Below are 22,620 nucleotides of genomic sequence, written 5' to 3' on the forward strand. Positions count from 1 at the left end.
CTACTATTCTTGATCTCGCATGCTAAAACAATGAAAACTTTGTAAGCGTGTTCAAGACAACTTAAATGAAAGGGTTTGCAATTTTTGGCCATCGGTAAGAAAAATATGTCCATGGAAATCCGGATAGTAGTTCCTGTGACATTTGAAAAAAAACTTGCTAAGAATCCCAGCTTTCAACACGAGGGCTTGCATGGGAATGATCAGCGAGAACAAATTTTAATAGCAAACACAGATGTCAAAAGTTAACTAGCGCGACATCATACACCCTCGGCGCCATTACAGCTTCATCTGACATATCAATAACCACAGGCGCTCTTTCCTCCCTCGTGTGGGTGGCCGGCAGACGTGTGTTCGAAGGCAACAGGCGGCATTTGTTCATAGGTACGGCATTCTTTTAAGGCAGAGATGCTGTGTGTTGCAACAAAAGGGATTCGTAGTGGCACGTGAAGGCTCCATTGTTGTAGGGAAGGGAAGGGTGGTCAGTTATACGTAACACACACACACACACACACACACACACACACACACACACACACACACACACACACACACACACACACACACACACACACACACACACACACACACACGGTAGCTCAGTGGTTAGAGCGCTGGCTGCACAAGCCAGAGGACCGGGTTCGATTTCCCGGCCGGGTGGAGATATTTGGGTGTGTCTCCTTTCACGTGTAGCCCCTGTTCACCTAGCAGTGAGTAGGTACGGGATGTAAATCGAGGAGTTGTGACCTTGTTGTCCCGGTGTGTGTTGTGTGCCTGGTCTCAGGCCTATCCGAAGATCGGAAATAATGAGCTATATGAGGTAACGTCTGGCTGTCTCGTCAGAGACAGCAGCAGATCAAACAATGAAACACACACACACACACACACACACACACACACACACACACACACACACACACACACACACACACACACACACACACACACACACACACACACACACACACACACACTTGTCAGTCAGCTTGCCGTGTGCCTGTGCCCGCTGACCTGTGTGTGCATCCTTGCTTTACAGATCAGGTGGCGGAGATCCGGCTGAGTGAGGGCGAAGTGCGGGCGCTGCGAGGCGTTCTGGGCGGGCCCACGTGCCTAGTGGTGTGGGGTCAGGACGCCTGCGGCAAGGCCCTGGTGGTGACCCGTCTCCTGGGCGAGCAGGTGCTGCCCATCGTGCCTCACGCCCCCACACAGCCGTGGCGCCCCATCAGGCTCAAGCACGCCCAGACTCGCTCCGTGTCCCTCACGCTGCCTGATGACGCCCCGCCAGAGACTGAAGGCGCCGGGTACGAGCTGGCCCTGTCCCTGCAGGCACATCAGCGGCCCTGGGGCACCGTGCCACGCGCCGACGTGGAGGTGGATCTGCAAACACAGCAGGTGAGGCTGCCCAGTCCCACCCAGATAGGGCGCGTCACTGTCTGCCCAAGGTGTCCCCAGTGACGTGACTAGAGGAGACCAGAGCCGAGAGTCCACTTAGGATTTAATAGGCCTTGGTGTCACTTTCTTTGTAATCTTGAGTTGAATCTGGTTCGTCATCGGGGACACAACAGCAGAAGGGAGGCGCCTTGATGCCACGGTGTGTATCTGCTTACCGCCAACCCAACACCTGCGCTCAGGGAGAGACACGTGTGTGGAAGAGATAAATGAAACAAGAGTAGGCTGGTGTCACGTTGTGTCGTCAAGGCTTTCTCTGTCCCTCCTGCAGGACCCTGTGGTGGGGAGCGCCGTGCTGGAGGTGGGACTCAACCACCCGCTGTTAAGGGAGGGCTTGCAGGTGGTGGTAGCGCCCTCAGATTCTCCTGACGGCTCTCCCCTCGCCTTCCTAGGATCGCTGCTGCCCGAGGTGCTGCCCATCGTGGTCTACGCCATATCCAGGGACGAACTCTCGGATCAGGTGAGAGGGGCGTACCTGTCTAGGCGGGGCGCTGGCTGACTGAAGGCGCCGCGGCAGGGGTGTCGTGTGGCATGATAGAAGGGGAGGAAATGCCGCGTCCCAGGTGGTTCGGAGAAGGGAGGTGAAGAAAAGGAAGGAAATCATACAGTTGAGGAAAACAATCAGCATCCATTCTTCTGCTCTTCTCTTGTCCCTATCCCAGTTAGAAGAGTAGAATAATGCGTATCAACAGCTCAGAAGGGGAAAAGTAGGAATGATATATATATATATATATATATATATATATATATATATATATATATATATATATATATATATATATATATATATATATATATATATATATATATATATATATATATATATATATATATATATATATATATATATATATATATATATATATATATATATATATATATATATATATATATATATATATATATATATATATATATATATATATATATATATATATATATATATATATATATATTAGTTAAGAAAAGTTGATAATGTCTATCGTCTTTTCCTATTTGTGTCCATGTCGTTGAAAGACAAAAGAAGGTAGTCAGTTTTAAGAGGAACAGGAAGAAAAAAGAATGAAATGGAGTACTTACGATGCAGCATATCCTTAACAGCCCTTCCTTACCCGTGTCCTACCCATCAGGTATACAACTGCGTGTCGGCGGCAGAATATTGATGTGGTTGTTGCTTATTTACCTTGTGTGTGCATTGAGGCGTCATCTTTCACAGTGACGGCTAGACTCACGTTCCAATGTGATCTTCGGAGTCCTTAATACATAGTGATTACATAATGCAACACGTCAAGAAATAGATTACGTTACGCCATTAAAAGTCAACAAAAGAAGCCAGAATACCAATGAAAACAGGCTAATCTTTGCCTTGAAGCAGATGAAAAACTAACCAAGGTTTCTCTCTCTCTCTCTCTCTCTCTCTCTCTCTCTCTCTCTCTCTCTCTCTCTCTCTCTCTCTCTCTCTCTCTCTCTCTCTCTCTCTCTCGATATGGAGTTGCCGTCCGTGGAAGAGGAAAAGATTGTAATAAGATAACTTTTCTCCGTGTACAATATTGCCACCACCACCTCCACCACGCCTTCTACCTTACTTACTGCTACTGAAACTACTGCTACTGCTGCTTCTGCTGCTGCTACTCTCATTTTTCTTAAGCTTCGTGTTTTGTTTTTTTCCTTTATTTTGTTTGTTGTATTTTCTAGCAGGACAATAGACTTTATTTTGGTGTGTGTGTGTTTGAGAGAGAGAGAGAGAGAGAGAGAGAGAGAGAGAGAGAGAGAGAGAGAGAGAATTAAGGTTTCTTTCTGGCTCTACTGCATCACGATTTCTCTCATCTTTTTCCTTCCTTCACTTTCCGTCTCATCACCCACTGTTTCTCTTCTTTCTTCCCAGGCAGTAGTAGTAGTAGTAGTAGTAGTAGTAGTCAGTCGAAAGAGGAATAGTGGTAGGAGGAATAATAATAATAGTTTTAGGATGATGATAAAACATGATAGTAATAACAACAGGAAAATAATTGAAAAGTCGTAAGTAGAAGAAGCTAAATGTCGCGGAGGAAAAGGAAGATGAGAAAGACTTAGTGGTGGTGGTGGTGGTGGTGGTGGTGGTGGTGATGATGCTGCAACGACTGACGATACCTGCTGTTGTGTATCACGTGACTGTCTGCTGGAGGAGGCCTGGGGAAGAGGATTACAAGGGATTACAGGGTGTTACGAGCTGCAGCGAGCCTTATGGCATTGGTAAAAGACAAACTATAGTACAGGTGAAGCTTCCTCCCCATCCATTTATCTTGAAATTAATTAGAAAACGAGAAATTCCATTAATGCTAGAAAAATAATAGATACATTGTTGTTTTCTTTATTTTCTAACCTCAATACAGAGACATATATTTACGTTTTTTTTATTTTTTATGTATGATTATGCGATTTTATTTACGTAACGAATGGTCTATGGATGCCAAAAGCTTAATGGCCAGAGTCTACTATTCTAATCCCCACATAAGTTTCTGAAGCTGTATAAAATCACCAATAGCAAAGAGAATGATTGTGAAAACGCGGCACTGTACTGAAAGGGTTAATGATGTATAGAGATTGACAACGTGCTATCTAGTCTTTTTTTTTTTTTGTTGTTATCCCTCATTATTTTATTTATTTCTTGAAGTATAGAGATTTTCATAACGTGCCACCCGCTTTATCGTGTTTGTATTCCTCTCTATCATTTCTTCCCCATTTTCCCGCTTTAGCGTGTCTTGGGTGGCGATACAAGTGCATGGTTTGGTGACGTGTTCTGTAATGTGTAGCTGAGGCGTGTATTGAGGGGTTGGTTGGTAGTCTTGTCTTGTATTTCGTAGGAGCGTAAAAGTCAGTCCCCAGTTTGTTTCCATTGTGTTAGACTGTGCCTGGGGATTGGTTAGGGGAAATATGGAAGAGAGAGAGAGAGAGAGAGAGAGAGAGAGAGAGAGAGAGAGAGAAAATATGTTATTTGAGTGGGCACAGTAACCGCCATCACCACTAGAAGACTTAGATTTGCACACATCAGCTGATCGTCTCTCTCTCTCTCTCTCTCTCTCTCTCTCTCTCTCTCTCTCTCTCCTTATGACATTGGTTTCCTAAAAAGCAGTATACTCGGTAGCACGTATTGTGAGGTTTCTTGTTAAGCACACATCGACACACACACACACACACACACACACACACACACACGCCCGGTAGCTCAGTGGTTAGAGCGCTGGCTTCACAAGCCAGAGGACCGAGGTTCGATTCCCCGGCCGGGTGGAGATATTTGGGTGTCTGTCTCCTTTCACGTGTAGCCCCTGTTCACCTAGCAGTGAGTAGGTACGGGATGTAAATCGAGGAGTTGTGATCTTGTTGTCCCGGTGTGTGGTGTGTGCCTGGTCTCAGGCCTATCCGAAGATCGGAAATAATGAGCTCTGAGCTCGTTCCGTAGGGTAACGTCTGGCTGTCTCGTCAGAGACTGCAGCAGATCAAACAGTGAATTACACACACACACACACACACACACACACACACACACACACACACACACACACACACACACACAGATTCAGGTATCCTTTATTTTGCTTCATTTTCTTTATTGTCGTTTCTCATTACTACTATTGCTACTGCTACTGGTACTCCTACTGCTACTCCTACTGCTACTGCTACTCATACTGCTACTGGTACTCCTACTGCTACTCCTTCATCATCTCCCCTCCGTCTTCCTCTCCTCCACTTTCTCTCCCTCGCCTCTCTCTATCTAGGTCGTGATCTCGCTTTCCTTCCTTTCTTTCCTTCGCTCCCTCACCTGAAGGGGTGGCGTCGTGAAGGTGACAGGCGAGGTAAGCTGGTAGAAAGGAGGTAGCAGGGGGAGGGGGGGCAGGTAGGAGGGAGAAGTGGGGGAAAGGTAGGGAAGGAACAAAACTTCTATTCTAAGGTTTCACTCACCCGTTAGAGAGAGAGAGAGAGAGAGAGAGAGAGAGAGAGAGAGAGAAGGTTGCTCTCTGGCTCTAATGCATCACGATTTCTCTCATCTTTTCCCTTCCTTCACTTTCCGTCTCTTATCACCCACTGTTTCTCTTCTTTCTTCCCAGGTAGTAGTAGTAGTAGTAGTAGTAGTAGTAGTAGTAGTAGTAGTCAGTCGAAAGAGTATTTTTTTCTTTAGAGTGACTGGCAATCCTACTTTTTTCTTTAGAGTGTCTTGCGATCCTATTGTTTTTATGGCACGTAATAGCAGTCTGGAATTATGGCAACGTAATCTCTTTATTATTATTTTTCTTAACTACAAAACTGATAATCACATAAACCTTTCTTCATACTCTGAGCTTAAGATAATTGTTTAGCATCTATATTTTCTGGACCGAAGAAGTATAGTAACAGTAGAAATAATGATGATAATTTGAAGTAACTGTTGGGCAAATGTAATGGTAATCGTCAAAGATACGAGAAAAATCTACAATGCATGAATAAAACTGTCTCTAGTACGTAATAATAATAGTAATAGTGACCTGTTATTTCCCATTTCAAGTTTCTAACCATTCTAGTTAACCCTCCGTCAGAATTGATGCAGGTACTTGTAAAAGAGAACAAGAATCTTAAACTATATCACTGACAGTCCCGCACGCATCCTAACTCCTTCACTTCACGGGTCTCCTTTCTTCCTAACCTAACCTAACCCAACCCACCCCAACCAACATTCAGAGAAAAAGTAAAAGAAAAAATGAAGGTTGATTTGTATTATTTGTTGCTAAGGAACTACTGAGATGCTGTCCTTTCTTTGTTACCTAACCTGACCTGACCTGACCCTAACCAGCATTCAGTAATAAAAAAAAGGGTACTTGGAGCGTTACTTTATTTTCTCTAATGCTACAAAACTAGAAACTAGCGCAAAAATATAGAAGAGATTTACTAATTATCTTGGGAAAAAGTGATCTAGTATTAAAGTGGTTAGGTTTGGTTAGGTAAAGGTTAGGTTAAGTTAGTTTAGGTTAGGTTAGGTGAAAATAGAAAATATAAGTTAGATTTGTTAGGTTGTTACAAAGAAAAGAAAAAAAAACGTTTAGATTAGGTAAAAAAGGTTAGGAAAGCTTACGTTAGGTTGTTAGATTAGGTTAGGTTGAGTTAGGTTAATAGCAAAAAAAAGTTAGGTTAAGTTACGTTATGACTCCTTAAACTAGCCACTATTGTCATCCTGGTCGTGAGTGAAGGCAGCGGTGTGGCGGCGGGCAGCCCATGTGGTCTTGAAATGTAATTGATCTTCGAGCATAGAAGACAGGATGTATAGATGACACTCCACGCAGCTGTTGTGTATTGTGGCACGCAACGTGTCTGTTCCTGCGCGGAAATATCAAAGGAATGGATATGCTGGTGTGTGTTGGTCTGTCCCTTCGTGTGTGTAATTCACCTCGGTCGCCTGCTGGTCACCCAGCCAGTCTTCCTCATTACGGAGCGAGCTCAGAGCTCATAGACCAATCTTCGGGTAGGACTGAGACCACAACACACTCTACACACCGGGAAAGCGAGGCCACAACCCCTCGAGTTACATCCCGTACCTATTTACTGCTAGGTGAACAGGGGCTACACATTAAGAGGCTTGCCCATTTGCCTCGCCGCGCCGGGACTCGAACCCGGGCCTCTCGATTGTGAGTCGAGCGTGCTAACCACTACACTACGCGGTGTGTGTGTGTGTGTGTGTGTGTGTGCATCCTGTCGTGTGTGTGTGTGTGTGTGTGTGTGTGTGTGTGTGTGTGTGTGTGTGTGTGTGTGTGTGTGTGTGTGTGTGTTGGTAACACCCGTAAACGTTTTGCTCTTTCACTATTTTTTTTTCAAGGGCCACAGGGATGATTAGTAGGATTTTCAAGAGCGTTTCTCCAGTTTATAATGTCCCCTGCCTCTAGAACGATAAATACACCGTAAAAACTCGTGTACATTTTGATAAAAACCTTTAGAAATAGTGGAGATGAAACTCAGATGCATTTGAGAATACGAACTTACGCCCGAGAACCTTATTGACTCATTATTACAGACAGCTTCCATTGACAGCCTCCTTTAGTCAGTCACGGTAGAGTGAATGAAATGTGTTAGCTGTTGATACTAGATAAGAGAAGGGAAGCTGCCTGGTCTGCACGTAGAACTCACTATATCTTCCCGTGTCCACTTACCTCTCCAGTACCATGATACGTTTTCATATTTATTTTATTCACTTGACTATTTTGTGATTTTATACAGCTTCCGAAACTTTAGGTGGGGTATTAGAACAGTAAAGGCTGGCCATTAATCTTCTTGCTCCCATAAACCCTTCCTAATGTACATAAAATGTCTAATCGTATCCAAAACTCAAGGTAAAAATGCGTCCCAGTTCTGAAAGCGTTAACCTCATTCATAAATTTGTCGAATCTTCCTTTAAAGCTTTTTAATTCCTCAGCAATAAAGTGATTACATACTCTACCCCGTTTATGTTTATTTAGGTTATTTGCTGTCCCTATAACGCAAGTTGCCACACTGAACTTGATAATAGATTTCTAATAATGAGATAGATGCTGGAGCTCTGAAAAGTTTGAATGTTGCTGTGATTGTATTAACCTCTTCAGTGCCATGACACGTTTTCATATTCATTCTGTTTACTATATGTTGGTTTTATATAGCTTTAAAAACTTATGTGTTGATTAAAATAGTGAGGATTCTAATTATTATTATTCTGACTTCCATAAACCCTTTTTAATGTAAACAAAACAGTGTAATCATACCCAATGGTAACAACGTGTCCCAGTTCTGAAGGGATTAAATGGGTTGTAGTGGACGTTGCTGATGTTTGCGCTTGTATTTCCATAACACTGTGCGGTGGTTTGATAAGGAATGTTTAAGATCTTGTGAACTCTGTCAGTCATCTGTGTGGGCCTCGAAAACAATCCTTATGAGAGACTAGATATTTTAATTCCTGACAAATTTCTATAATCACCAGCAAACATGCCTCCTTTTTTACTACTAAGCCACATTCTTAGTCATGTAGTTTAGATATTTTTTTTTAAGTTATATCATTTTTCATATCTAGTTATTTTATTGCTTGACATTTCCCATAATCTTACTAGGCCTTTCGTTTTTTTTTTTTTTTGTACCACACAACACACCACACTCTTGAATAATCCCGTTGTTTAGAAAGGGAGGAAAAATTTTACTCTTCCAAATCTTTTAACTTTCTCACGGACAGATAAATGTTCTCATAATCATCAGCTGCTCTATGTATAAATTTTCTTAATATGATCCGTAAAGAAAGCAAATGTATTATTTAATTTACCTAACTTCACTGCTGAGGAAACGTATAATCACCACCAGCTATTTCATTATTAATTCACTACAACACCACACTCACTTAACGCCTTCATTACTGGGACACATTTTTACCTTCAGATTTGTGTACGATTAGACCATTTTATTGACATTAAGAAGTGTCTGTGAAGGTCAGAGGATTAGTGACCACAGTCTCCACTATTTTAATCCCCCACATGAGTTTCTGAAGCTGTATAATGTCATCAAATACTAAGCAGAATGAATATGAAAACACGTCATGGTACTGAAGGGGTTAAAGAATACCATAGTCAAGAAAAGAAAAGAATAAAAAGAGCATTGTATTCTCTGATATGCAACTTTCCTTGACAGTGAATGATAAAGGGACGAGTGCAACAGTGAAAACTTAACCCCAGGCTCAGGTGACGTGAGTTAGGGAGGGGCTGGGGGAGAAAGGGAAGGGTGTAGTCACTGTAGTGCATGACTGGGTTTACTGGGGGTGAAGTTTAAGGTTGAGAGGCAACGCACAGAAGCCCTAAGACAGCAGTGGAAGAACAAAGCGAGTGTGGTCTTGCTATCGTGTTGGTCTGTCCCTTCGTGTGTGTGTGTGTGTGTGTGTGTGTGTGTGTGTGTGTGTGTGTGTGTGTGTGTGTGTGTGTGTGTGTGTGTGTGTGTGTGTGTGTGTGTGTGTGTGTGTGTGTGTGAGCATCCTGTCATGATATTTTCTATTTCTTTTGCTTTTTTTTTTATTGTTTTTAATGTGGTTTTATTTTCTCTTGTCTATTATTTTATCTTCTCTTTGTCTTGTGTTTTCATATGCACACACACACACACACACACACACACACACACACACACACACACACACACACACACACACACACACACACACACACCGCGTAGTGTAGTGGTTAGCACGCTCGACTCACAATTGAGAGGCCCGGGTTCGAGGCAAATGGGCAAGCCTCTTAATATGTGGCCTCTGTTCACCTAGCAGTAAATAGATACGGGATGTAACTCGAAGGGTTGTGGCCTCGCCTTCCCGGTGTGTGTTGTGTGTTGATGTGGTCTCAGTCCTACCCGAAGATCGGTGTATGAGCTCTGAGCTCGCTCCGTAATGGGGAAGACTGGCTGGGTGACCAGGAGGCGACCGAGGTGAATTACACACACACACACACACACACACACACACACACACACACACACACACACACACACACACACACACACACACACACACACACACACACACACACACACACACTCTCTCTCTCTCTCTCTCTCTCTCTCTCTCTCTCTCTCTCTCTCTCTCTCTCTCTCTCTCTCTCTCTCTCTTTACATATCAGTTACTATCTGCCAATCAGTGTTTGCGTGTGTAATCTGGGCCTACGTCCTTTTCTTAGCAGTCTGTCGCGCCCAACCAGCTGCTGCAGTTTCTCCATCCCTAAGCACGCTTACTTATTGTGTTTGTTCGTCTGTGTATATAAGAAGTTTTTGTTTTATTCTTTTTCATCTTTTTCTATTTGCTCCTTAGAGATCGAATGATGGGTTTTTATTTGACGTGTTTTGCAAATTTTTGGTATATTTTCTTCTTTTCTTTATTTAACGTCCTTATTTTGTTAGTGAAAAGCGTCTTCTTATATTTTCAGCTGTTCCAGAACTGAAGAACGTCATTTGACAAACAGTTTACCTTCTATATACCTTCCAGTAGCTAACGGAATTGAGAGAGCTGTAGAGAGTCATTTTGCAGTCAGTAAACCATTCTACCATTCTCCTCCTACTTGCGAAGGCTGAAGAACGCACTCAATGAAGCTTTTTTCTTTGTTGTTTTTTCCCTTCGTTTTGCAGGAGTTGAAATGATTGAGACAGCTGTAGAGAGTCATTTGGCAGTCTGTGCACCATTCCCTCCCTAGTAATGAGAGCTGGAGGACGTTATTTATTTATCGCTCAGTTGATTTCTTTTTTTCACGTTTTGCAGGAGTTGAAATAATGAAGACAGCTGTAGAGAGTCATTTAGCAGTGAGTGAACCATGCCCTTCCCAGTAACGAAGGCTGGAGGACGTCATTTAGCGCTTAACCACTTTCCTTTTGCAGGAGTTGAAATGAAATGCAGAGAGTTATTTAGCAGTTATTGAAACATTCTCACCCTAGTAATGAGGACTGAAGAACGTTATTTATCCCTCAGTTAAACTTTTTTTTCACGTTTTGCAGGAGTTGAAATAATTAAGACAGCTGTAGAGTCATTTAGCTGTCAGTGAATCATCCTCTCCCCAGTAATGAGGGCTGAAGAACATTATTTTTCCCCCAGTTAAGGTTTTTTTCACGTTTTGTAGAAGTTGAAACAATTAAGACAGCTGTAGAGAGTCATTTAGCTGCAGTCAGTGAACCATTCCTTCCTTAGTAACGAAAGGGGCCGCCGTGGTACAGTGGAACCATGCGTGTTTTGGGGTCCGAGGGGTCTCTAAGCGCAATGGTTTGAATCCTGTCCACGGTCCGAGTGTAGGTTGGGCTTCCTCACTCTTCAACGGTTTCCTAGCGGGTGGGCTTTGAGATAGGAGGTACCACAAAAAGTATCCCCTTTAGCCCAGAAATTCCCGTGAAAAGCCCACATGGTATAAATAAGATAAGAAAAATAAGGGGGAGGACGTCATCTACCACTAAGCCTCTCTCACTTTCTAGGAGGTGACGGAGTTGAGAGAGCTGAAGAAGGTCCATCCAACTCTCCCTATCCTGTTCATCCGAGTGCCCCTTCTGCCGGAGACCTTCAGTGATGACCTGCCGGAGTCTGAACAACATGATATCCTCTGCAACCTTCGCGTCCTACCCTCCCCGGCACGCCCCGACCCCCACCCGGAGAATCCCAACCACGCCCTCACCCCATCTCCGCGCCCACATCCCCAGCCGGCGCCCCTTCAGCTGTACCGCGTCCTTTGTGATACTCTGGGTAAGTGTTGGTGTGTTATCTGGCTGCATTAAGTTTGCTTGTTTTTATTTATTTATTTTTTTTTTTTTTGAGAACTTTGAACTGTTTCCCTATTTTATTATTTTTTTATTTCAGTGGCAAATTATTGATATGTCTGACTTTCTAGTTTTGTTTATCTGGCATACTAATAAACGCCAATTAGTTCTCTCTCTCTCTCTCTCTCTCTCTCTCTCTCTCTCTCTCTCTCTCTCTCTCTCTCTCTCTCTCTCTCTCTCTCTCTCTCTCTCTCTCTCTCAACCAGTACTTACAGCTTACTTTTGAAGAGCAGTTTCAAAGTACATCTAAAATTAAGCTGGGACTATTTTTGTTTCATTTTTATGTTTATTTATTAATATTTAATGGGGAGACGACAGTTTAAGAGGCTTTTCCTCAAGATTTATTTATTTTTATTTATTTTTTTAAGTAATCCTCGCCTGGGATTCTTTACGTCCTGAAAAAAAAAGCTTGTTAATTTTGTCGTCATTCGTTTTTTTGTTTTTTTGTTTTGTTTTTTTCTTTTTCTTAATTTTTTTGCATTGTTTTGTCCAAGCCATCCTCCGTCTGCGTAATTAAATACTTCAAAACAAAAGTGCTGCGGTGACTCGAAAGACGATACGAGTCCTAGGTCCGATTTTTACCAGCAGTGTCTCTTAAGTGTGGTCTGCCGCCGCCGAGGACTGACTGGCGTGATGGTGCACTTTCTGACTCAACCCCCCCACCCCCACCACCACCACCACCACCACCACCACTTGACTCCTACCTGCCTTTCTTTGTTCTCATTTTTCTATTATCACCTGAAATCTTAGCTCGTCTGGAAGTTTATGAATATTTTTAAGATACGTTAGACATAAATGAGGTTGTGTGTGTGTGTGTGTGTGTGTGTGAGAGAGAGAGAGAGAGAGAGAGAGAGAGAGAGAGAGAGAGAGAGAGAGAGAGAGAGAGAGAGAGAGAGGCCATATGCACATCTGCCTCTTTACTTACTTTGTTCTCTATCTGTCTACATACCTATCTGTCTAACTATCTATCTATCTAGCTGTCTGTCTCTATCTATCTATTTATCTATCTATCTATCTATTTATCTATATATATATCTATCTATCTACATATCTACATATTTATCTATCAGTCAATCAATCAATCTATCTATCTATCTATCTATCTATCTATCTATAGATAGATAGATAGATAGATATCCATCCATCCATCCATCCATCCATCTATCTATCTATCTATCTATCTATCTATCTATCTATCTATCTATCTATCTATCTATCTATCTATCTATCTATCTATCTTTCTAGTATCTATCTATTTATCTATTAATCTACCAATATGCTCAACTGTATCCACACATCCATCAATGTCTGTGTGTGTGTGTGTGTGTGTGTGTGTGTGTGTGTGTGTGTGTGTGTGTGTGAAAGCATGAGTAGAATGAGTCACGTGACCAGTGGAAGCTGCCAGCTATTATTCTCCATTGCATTCCGTATCAGCGCCAGGCCAGGGAAGGGGGGGAGGATCTGCAGGTGTGCCTTCGTTATCATGTGGGGCGATGACAAGGCCGAAGATTCCAAGTCAAGATAAAGGTGTGGAGTGGTTTGTCTTGCTATTCGTGGATGGTAGGTATCTTGTTTTTATTTATGTATTGCGGGTAAACTGGCCAAGGACAACTAACAGTGCCAAGAGTGTTTACCAAAAAGAATTGGATGTATGTCTTGAAACTTCCCTCTTAAGTCGTAGGTAGATGGAATTATACAGAAGCAGAGAGAGAGAGAGAGAGCTTGAGTGTTTTCGTAATTTAAATAAAGTTTGTTAGTGTATTAGCTTTATTTGTTTATTTGTTATTGTTTAGGCTTTAATGTGACAAGAAATAGTGTTGTTTTGCATGTTTGTCATTATCTTACTGGATTTTTTCGTAATTAATTCAGTCAGCTAACAAAATTGTCAGTGAATCAGTTCTTGGGTTAGTTTGTAGGTTATTGAGTCGATGCAGCAATAAGAAACACACACACACACACACACACACACACACACACACACACACACACACACACACACACACACACACACACACACACACACACACACACACACACACACACACATACGCAGTAACTTGTCTGGTCACATCCTGAAGCAAAAATAACAGGTGGTACAAACTTGGCAGGGCGGCTCACCTTAGCAGCACCTCCCGTCTTTCACCTCCCCCTCCTCCCCTTCCCTCCCAACCTGTTTCCTTCATATTTCTTTTCCTCGCTACTCTTCACATATTCCTTCCCTTCATCGCTTCACATCTTCCTTCCTCTTCTCACTTACCCTTCCTCCCCTTCCTTACCTTTCACAGTCGTTCCTTCCCACATATTCCTTCTTTCCATCGCCTCGCATTTCCGTTCCTCCCTTCACCTCTCCTTCTTTCCTCCCCTGCCAATCCCATCTTCTCGCTCTGCTCCACATATTTCTTCTCGCCATCTCCTATCACCTCCCTTCATCCCTTCACCTGCCCTTCCCTTCCCTTCCCTTCCACACTCGCGCCTTTCCACATATTCCTTCTCTTCATCTCCTCACACCTCCTTTTCTCCCTTTTTTCGTAGATCTGATGCCAAACCTTCCCTTGTTACCCTCTGATTAACAAACCACTGTAATTCAATACCTTTGCTTCGTTTACTTGTGTTATAAACCAGAGTAGTGAGTTTTGTATTGTTTCTGTATTCGTGTGTTTGTCCTGATATTTTTTGTTCGCATATTTTTGTTTCTATATTTTATTTTATTTATTTATTTTTTCTGAATATGCTCTGTTTAGGCTCTGTTTGTTTGTTAATATGTATGTTTATGATGTATGTTTATGATTCGTTTGTTTATTTTTTTTTATTTCTCTATATGTTCTTTATTTATGTATGTTCCTTTGTTTAGTCTCCTTTTTTTCTGTATTGATATGTATTACGTTCCTCATTTTCCTATTCATGTGTGTATTCGCGATTTCTATAAATAGAGATTTTTTTCACGCCTCGTTCTTGTTTGTGTTGCTGCGTCAGTCATGTCAGTTGGCTGCAGATTGTGCTGAAGCGAGGCTCGTTGTTGATCAGCACCACACACCTGTTGCGTGGTGGCGGTCGGGGACGCCTCGAGGTGATGTAATTGTTATTTATACTAAGGAGAAATGTGTGGGTGGGAGAGGTGGTGTTCGCTCCGTCTGGTTTATGATATCAGTGTGATGTAATAATTATCTGTAGTAATGATGGCTGGTGTAGATGCCGCAGTCTTGAAGTAGAGAGAGAGAGAGAGAGAGAGAGAGAGAGAGAGAGAGAGAGAGAGAGCGAGCGAGCGGTGTTTTTCCTTTGTAGGCTGTGATGTCAGGAAAGAACAAATTGTGGCGGCGTGCCGTGCGTGGATGTGGCTCATATTTGGCAACACTAATGCTATCAGATGCACGAGCAGGCTTGACTAGGAAAGAAGCATCTTGGCTATTATTTCCTCCACACGTTTGATATTCCTGTCAGTGTTTAAGCCACGCACAACTCTCCTCAGCTCTCGTGTGTAGGAGCACCTTCAAAATTTTAGTGCGTCATAACTCCACTATTTTCAAAAGGCTCTGGTTGAAGTTTTACGGGTTTTTAAGTGTGTTTCAAGGGTTCTGGTGACAGATTGATAAGATCACTATATTATTAACATGAGAAACACTCGTGAGAATCTGTCTGTGTGACCTTGAAAAATAGCCACGATGAGAGTAGAACGTTTCTAAATGCGAATGTTATCTTCTTTTTTTTTTATTTATACTGTGGATCTGTTGAAATTACTGTGTATACCTTGGAATTATAAGGATTTTTAAGGATATTTTTTATGATTCTAGTGGCAGACTGATAAGATTTCTGCATTCTTAGGATGATAAACACTAGTGAGAAATAGTCGTGGTGTGGTAGAATAATGTTAAATGATTAGAGCCTGGTGCTTGTAAACAATCTATATAACCATGGACACCGTTGAAAACACCTGTAACTTTCAATAGGGTCAGACTAATGTCTAAAAATCATGGAAACATAATTTTAAACCCCAAAGGATGTCCATTAGAGTTTGTTAAGTAACTAGAATAAAAAAAAAAAAAATGGCCTCAGTAACGTTCTCTGCTCGGGCCTTCTTATACCCAGCCACCTGCCGCGATAGGGAATCATGAAGCCACAAGTTTCACACCACACCTCACCACACCACACCACACCACACCACACCACACCACACCACACCACATCCTCGTCACCTGTCTCCATGGTTATCAACTGAATTTCATCCTCATTCTATCAAGAGAAGAGTGAGGTGTAGTGACAACAACTTAGTCAATTTAATAAATGCGTTTTTTTTTCATTAATTTATTGTGGTTGTATTATATTATTCATTAATTGTGTTTATTCATATATGCTATTAATCTTATTCATTTACTTTTTGGAATGAGAATGACGTCAATTAGTTTCATCTAAAGGAATCAAACAAAAGCGCAGCTCAGTATAATCGTATCCCTCCGGTGCGTTAATCAGTGTTGTTAATGAGAGAAACACACAAGTAAGAGTATTATGTACAAGCCCCGCAGAGCCTTGTGCCTGTGGCGGGCACGCACGCGGGTTTAGCGGCTCACTAATTCAGAAATACGACGCAATATGTAGAATCTCATGCCGGCAATATTTTATTCACGTAACTTGCAAGGCATGAAAGCATAATATTCTTTATAGTTTAGATGTTTTCATAACTCCGATAAGATTTGGCCTTTGTGTGTGTGTGTGTGTGTGTGTGTGTGTGTGTGTAGATTCCGCATATAGAGAGAGAGAGAGAGAGAGAGAGAGAGAGAGAGAGAGAGAGAGAGAGAGAGACCCAGTCACTTATGCTACAAGAGCATGAGCATGTGTCTTCATCAGTCTCTGAGGAATGGATGATTGACTAGTTGAGAGAGTTGATGGTTTTGCACAAAACAGTCGTGTGCCAAATTTATAAAAGGCAATTGTGTTCCATGTATGCACTTCTACACCATAAATATTGTGCTGCATTCTTTGGTGTCTCCAATGCAGTGAAGGAAAGAAGTTAATGATGTGCCTCCATACTTCCACACAGTGGATGGTTTCCTATGTAACTTACGGAAAGGATGAGCTTTTTATTTATTTATTAATTTTATTTATTATTTATTTATTACTTATTTATCTATTTATTTATCTATTTATTTATTATCATTTTGAGCTTAATAAAAATGCTTATTTAAAGTCTCCAAACGAAAAGGAGACAGTTCAGGCCATGTCATGGCCTGATGCCTTGGCACTGTGCAGGCTACAGACTACTGAAGTGTTGCTTTGCCTACAGGATATCTAACAAGGACGCCCCTGCCCAAGAAGATTAGGTGGCGGTTTGTTGAGCAGAGTTACCACGTGGACAGTGAGCTGGTGGAGAGCTTTGACTCCTTCGGCAACGTTGTGCCTTACATGAGGATGGTCTTGCAGTCTCACCTCATCTATGCCTGCACCCTCCTCAACCAGGTACTTGGCGCTGCTTTGGGTGAATAGTGGGTTTTCACTATCCATATAGTGAAGTGCAGGTTCCAGAAGATCTTATCAGTGCATTATTTTTTTTTATTTATTTATTTTTATTTTTGTTTGTTAATTAATTGATTAATTAATTTATTTATTCTTTATGTAAGAGGGGAAATCTGGTCAAGGGCAGCAAAAATGATTTAATAAAAAGGCCCATTTAGATGCCAGTCCCTAAAATTATTCAAAACTAACAAGCTAACCATGTCAGAAAACGGAGAATCTTTTATTTAAGAAGTATTTCACAGTCTTTCCAGCTGCAACTTATTTCAGTACAATAGAGATGTAAATGAAAAGCATTTTAAATATCAAATTTGTGCCTGTAGTGATGTACAATCCTTCCACTTATGCTCTTAGTACAACAGGAAGTAGCATCAGAATGTTGTGAAGCCTCAGTGGCAAAGGCAAATGGTTCCTCCCACAGGCTCACAATCGCTGCATGAGAAAGTTCATCCTGTATGCATTTGACATGGCGCGAGAAATTCAGATCACACCGCGGCGCATCAGCTACGCCCGGGAGAAGGAGGCAGAGTTGTATGAGAGCCTGATGGACATTGCCTCCAGGAAACAGGACGAGATAAGGAACGTCATTGCCGATACTGTGGCCAGTCTGAAGGAGGACCTGCTGGACAAGGCTGCCGCTTATGAATTCAAAGGTTCAGGTTGTTGTTGTTGTTGATGCTGGAGTGTGAGTGATGTGTGTGCATGAGTGTGCTTAGTCTGGGTCTCTCTGTGTGGGATTGCTGGCCTAGTATATAGATAGATTATTATTCTCATCATTATTATTTTTGTTAGCATTATTATTATAATATTATATTATTATTGTTATTATTATTATTATTATTATTATTATTATTATTATTATTATTATTATGAAGAGGAACTCCTGAAATCCATGTATCATATTATATACCATTTTTTTACTGTGCTAATTTTTCTAAAAAGGTTACCAAGACTAGCTTGTTTTTCAAGGCATGGTGTAGGTTCACTTCTTTATGAGTAAGGCTTATATTTTGTGGAAATATGTCCTGATTCCTTTACAAAGTTGCCTTATTTGTGATCTTTCCTAGTTATATGATAAAAAGTTTCTTTCCATGTCAATAAATTTTTCTTATCTCTATCAACAAGAATAGTCACCTTTCATGCCTTTTAAGTACACACTACTGTTTATCTCTCTGCATGGCAGTGAAGATTTTGTCTCTGTTCCTAGACGTGGAGGTACTGCCGCAGGGGGACCTGGTGAGCAGCCGGGAGGTGCGGCAGTGCACCATGCAGATTCAGGAGCTCGTTATTGGCTCCCTCAATGCCGAGATCGGGCGGCAGCTGGTGGACCGCGTGGATGTGATGAGGGAGTCGTACCTTGGCACCCTGCAGCGGTGTCTGGAGAACCTGGAGAAAGATTGTCGAGCTTGTGGTGAACATCCTCAGATTGGGGATGCTCTCAAGCAGGTGTGTTGAAAAGCTTTAAGGCCGTGTTCAATTTGTTTTAATTATTATTTCTAATATGATGAAATAAATATTCTCATTTTTCTCTCATCCCTATACATTCTTCCAAATCCTCTATCTTTCTCATGCATTTTAGTATTGGTATTGTCATAATGTTACATGGTAGTAACTGTTGTTGGCATATAATGCCCTAAATCTTAACATTTCTTTTTCATTTCCTTGTAATTTGAAGGATATGGATAATATACTGAACTATGATATATTGCTCCTGAAGGATTGTGTGTAAAATGGTGGTTGATAATATTACCCAGTCATATTTCTGTACCCACCATTGTGAAACATCTTACTAATTGAATGATATAAGTGCAAAACTTTGTATGTGTCAATTTTTACGCACTTGATTATTAACACTTTTTATCCTATCAGTATAATTCACTAGATTTCAGTATCTTTTTTTCATGAATTTCTTTTACCAGGTTAGAGATTTCCTAATTGTACATTACTTGATGCATTTTGCTCCCAGATGGTGAATGCAGCATACCAGGTAGAGGTGACAGTAACCACCTCATCTTCAGTCCTGCGATCACTCTGGGAGAAGATGAAGCAGATAGTGGCGACCATGCCTGGGAGAGCACCGCCTGTCATAGATGCTGACTGGAAGAGGAAGGTGGCATCGGACATAATAATGAGTCTCTCGGAAACCAGGCTTACCAAGAGCATATGTGCCCAGGTGAGCATTAGTTAGTGTGAGGAGGATGAGAGACATGAGTACAAGTGCATGTTTGTTATATAAGAGGTACATTGGCCTAGACCAATGAAGAAGATGAAAGGAATGGTATACTAAGGTGTCAGTTTCTAAAGAGAAAGTCAAAAAGGATTATTCAAAATTAGAGGATAGGTGTCTTGAAACATCCTTGTGAAAAAGTTTGAGTCATAGGAAGAGGGAAATGCAGCAGAAGTCAGGGAGGGAAATGTAGAAGCAGGCAGGGAGTTCCAGAGTTTACCAAAAAAAGTGATTGAGAATATTGCATTGCATTGGAGACCCGGACAGGATACCATGTTACTATGAGATTCAGAGCTTCTGATACGCTGTTTTTCACAAATAACTTTATATCAAAGAGTCGGATGAAGATGAAAATTTGCCAGAGTATGTTTTATACCCCTACCTAATTTTATCCAGTATCACTTAGTACCTAACTTTGATAATCAAGGTACTTCTAAGAATAAAAATCAGTCGTGGAATCCGCAGCCACTTCAGTCTTCAGTTATGAGTAGAGATAAAGCCGTGACGTCGTCTCTGACGTCATGAAGCCGCGCCCACTCGAAAGATGATTGGTAATTTAAAACCAATTAAGGCTGCACCTCTGCCAACAGGGAAACATTATTTCCTGTAGGGTTGACCAATTCCCAGAAATATTCGTATTGGTACAACTTCTTCAAACGTAGTGCAAAGCTCGCCACAGATCGTCACATCAATAAACAATTATACAGCTCTTTCACTTTTGAGAAGAATCAACATCACAGTGTATACCACTATTTCCAATAATGGAATAATTTACACATAGGCGTTCATTTGCTCTCTCTCTCTCTCTCTCTCTCTCTCTCTCTCTCTCTCTCTCTCTCTCTCTCTCTCTCTCTCTCTCTCTCTCTCTCTCTCTCTCTCTCTCTCTCTCTATATATATATATATATATATATATATATATATATATATATATATATATATATATATATATATATATATATATATATTATTTATTTATATAAATTTTATTGGTACTGTTCATGGGAAAAAATAGACAATATAGCTATATTATTATGTTGGTATTTTGAGAAAATATCATGTGGGTATACCAATGAAATATTCAACATAAAATAAAATTTATTCATCATCACTGGAGAACGTGATGATGACAGGTTCCACGTTGTCGTGGATATTATCCAATCTCCAGCATTCCTCCTCTAAGTGGTGAGATTGTCAAATAGCTCCCGCCCACACTTCCTGGGTGGCGCAAATACATTAAATAACGTGTCAGCTTCTTACACTATGAAATATATGGTACTGGATGTGTTACAGATAGGTGTGTCGGTGAGAAACCATCATCAACAATAGGTTTAGTTATCTACTTACCTACTCAAACTTATGTATGTCTTTCCACGGGTCTTCTCTCCTCTGAACATAGTAGCAAGCCTCAACACAAAAGCAGTTTTGCAACCACGTGGACAGTGTTGCAACATATTTGCCATTGTTGACAGCGATGAAGGCCAGAAAGCTGTGTTCATGTGTCAGTGGCCACGTGAATCACTCGCCATTCACACCCCGGTGGGCGGAGCTTCATGACGTCATGAGAATTTAACGTCATGACTGTTTCTGAACCCCTCACCAACAAGAGAGGCGACTGTGGATTCAGCTGCTTATTTTACTCTTATGAGAACATTAAAATCGAAGCTAGACAATAAAGGATGCTGGATAAAATTAGGTAGGGTATAAAACATACTCTAGCAAAGTTTCATCTTCATCCGACTCTTTGATATAAAGTTATTCGTGAAAAACAGCATATCAGCAGCTCTGAATCTCATAATAGTGTATCTTTCTTTCACCTTTATTATTTTCTAATATTACAATTGATGTGTTGCTTATAGTTCCGAGAGAGGCTAAAGAACAGCCATGACTCGTTCCTGGGCAGTCTCAAAGTCTTGGAGGCCCAACTCACCTCACGGCTTGTCAAGACAGAAGGGCAGCAGACTCGCATCAAGAAGGTGGATGCACCCAAGCTTGCTCGCCTCTCCCTGGAGTCCACTTCCCTCAGAGATATGATACTCTTTGGTGAGTCAAACAGGTGCCCTTACTTAATAATGTTAATGTTTGATGTGTCTCTGCTACTGTTTTGGTTTTGTTCTCCACTAGGGTTTTTTTTTTTTTTAAGTTCTGTAGCTCATCTTACTTAGGTTGTGGTAATCATAGTGTGATTGAGATTCTACGGTCATTAAAATATTGAGTATTGTGCAAGTTTTATGTCTGAGTTAGGATTGCTGGAGATATTATAGTTGCGTGTGTATTCAAAACTAGTGAAGTAGTTTGTGGCAAATATCAGTGATTGAAACTCTGGAAAGGGAAACAAAAACCTTATTGAGGCAGAGTAGCCAATATCTTCCTACCATTACCTGATGGTGTTGTGTGGTGCAGGCATGCCCCGGTTGGACCGAGAGTTGGGGCGTGGCCAGTATGGTGTGGTGTACAGCTGCGAGGCCTGGGGAGGATACCGACCCTGTGCTGTCAAATCCCTTGTCCCACTTGATGAGAAGCATTGGAATGATCTGGCCATGGAATTCCACTACACAAGGTTGGTTATGTTTCTTTCACTTTAGGCAGTGGGCCCTATGTTTAGGTTCCTTGTATTTTAAAAGGAGAAGGTATGAAATAGCAGAAATGAGAAGACTGAAGTGTGTAAGGGAATTGTGCATCAGAAATACCAAGAGGAGATTCCTAATCCTGTAGACATTAGAACAAATAAGCATAAGTTTTGTTATGATCTTCACTGCTCCATTACTACAATCTGAGTTATTCTGCAGTATACTTGATCCTGTTCCTGTGATCTCTCTGATTTTCTTGGTGTTTGCTCTGCACATTGGACTCACAGTGCAGCCTTTGATATTGCCCCACATCCCACCATCTGTCTCCCTTAGGAGTGTTCCTGAGCATGATCGGATCGTTGCTCTCCGGGGCAGTGTGATAGACCACACCTACGGGCAAGGGGAGTCCCCCGCTGTGCTGCTTATTATGGACAGGCTCACCAGAGACCTTTATTCCGCCATCAAGCACGGCCTTGACTGGCTTGTCAGGTTGCAGGTGAGTTGTGTGCTGTGGCTCAGAGACTCATTGTTGTTATATGCAGTGTGTGGAAATATTGCATTATGGAGAACCACCAATATTCCACTAA

General features: G+C 41.6%; 1 protein-coding gene across 1 annotated transcript in view; it reads left to right on the top strand.

Moving 5' to 3' along the window:
- LOC123510238 (dual serine/threonine and tyrosine protein kinase-like) overlaps positions 1-22,620 on the top strand; it is a 47,873-nt gene that overhangs the window by 15,238 nt on the left and 10,015 nt on the right. Inside the window, exons 2-11 of the mRNA XM_045265195.1 lie at positions 1,034-1,389; positions 1,718-1,906; positions 11,398-11,662; positions 17,012-17,184; positions 17,660-17,891; positions 18,446-18,684; positions 19,205-19,411; positions 21,323-21,506; positions 21,867-22,023; positions 22,367-22,529. Of these exons, the coding sequence (XP_045121130.1) occupies positions 1,034-1,389; positions 1,718-1,906; positions 11,398-11,662; positions 17,012-17,184; positions 17,660-17,891; positions 18,446-18,684; positions 19,205-19,411; positions 21,323-21,506; positions 21,867-22,023; positions 22,367-22,529 (2,165 nt within the window). The remainder of the gene's footprint in view (positions 1-1,033; positions 1,390-1,717; positions 1,907-11,397; positions 11,663-17,011; positions 17,185-17,659; positions 17,892-18,445; positions 18,685-19,204; positions 19,412-21,322; positions 21,507-21,866; positions 22,024-22,366; positions 22,530-22,620) is intronic.

This window comes from Portunus trituberculatus, chromosome 28 (assembly GCF_017591435.1).
Source record: "Portunus trituberculatus isolate SZX2019 chromosome 28, ASM1759143v1, whole genome shotgun sequence".
NCBI classification, from domain to species: Eukaryota; Metazoa; Arthropoda; class Malacostraca; order Decapoda; family Portunidae; genus Portunus; species Portunus trituberculatus.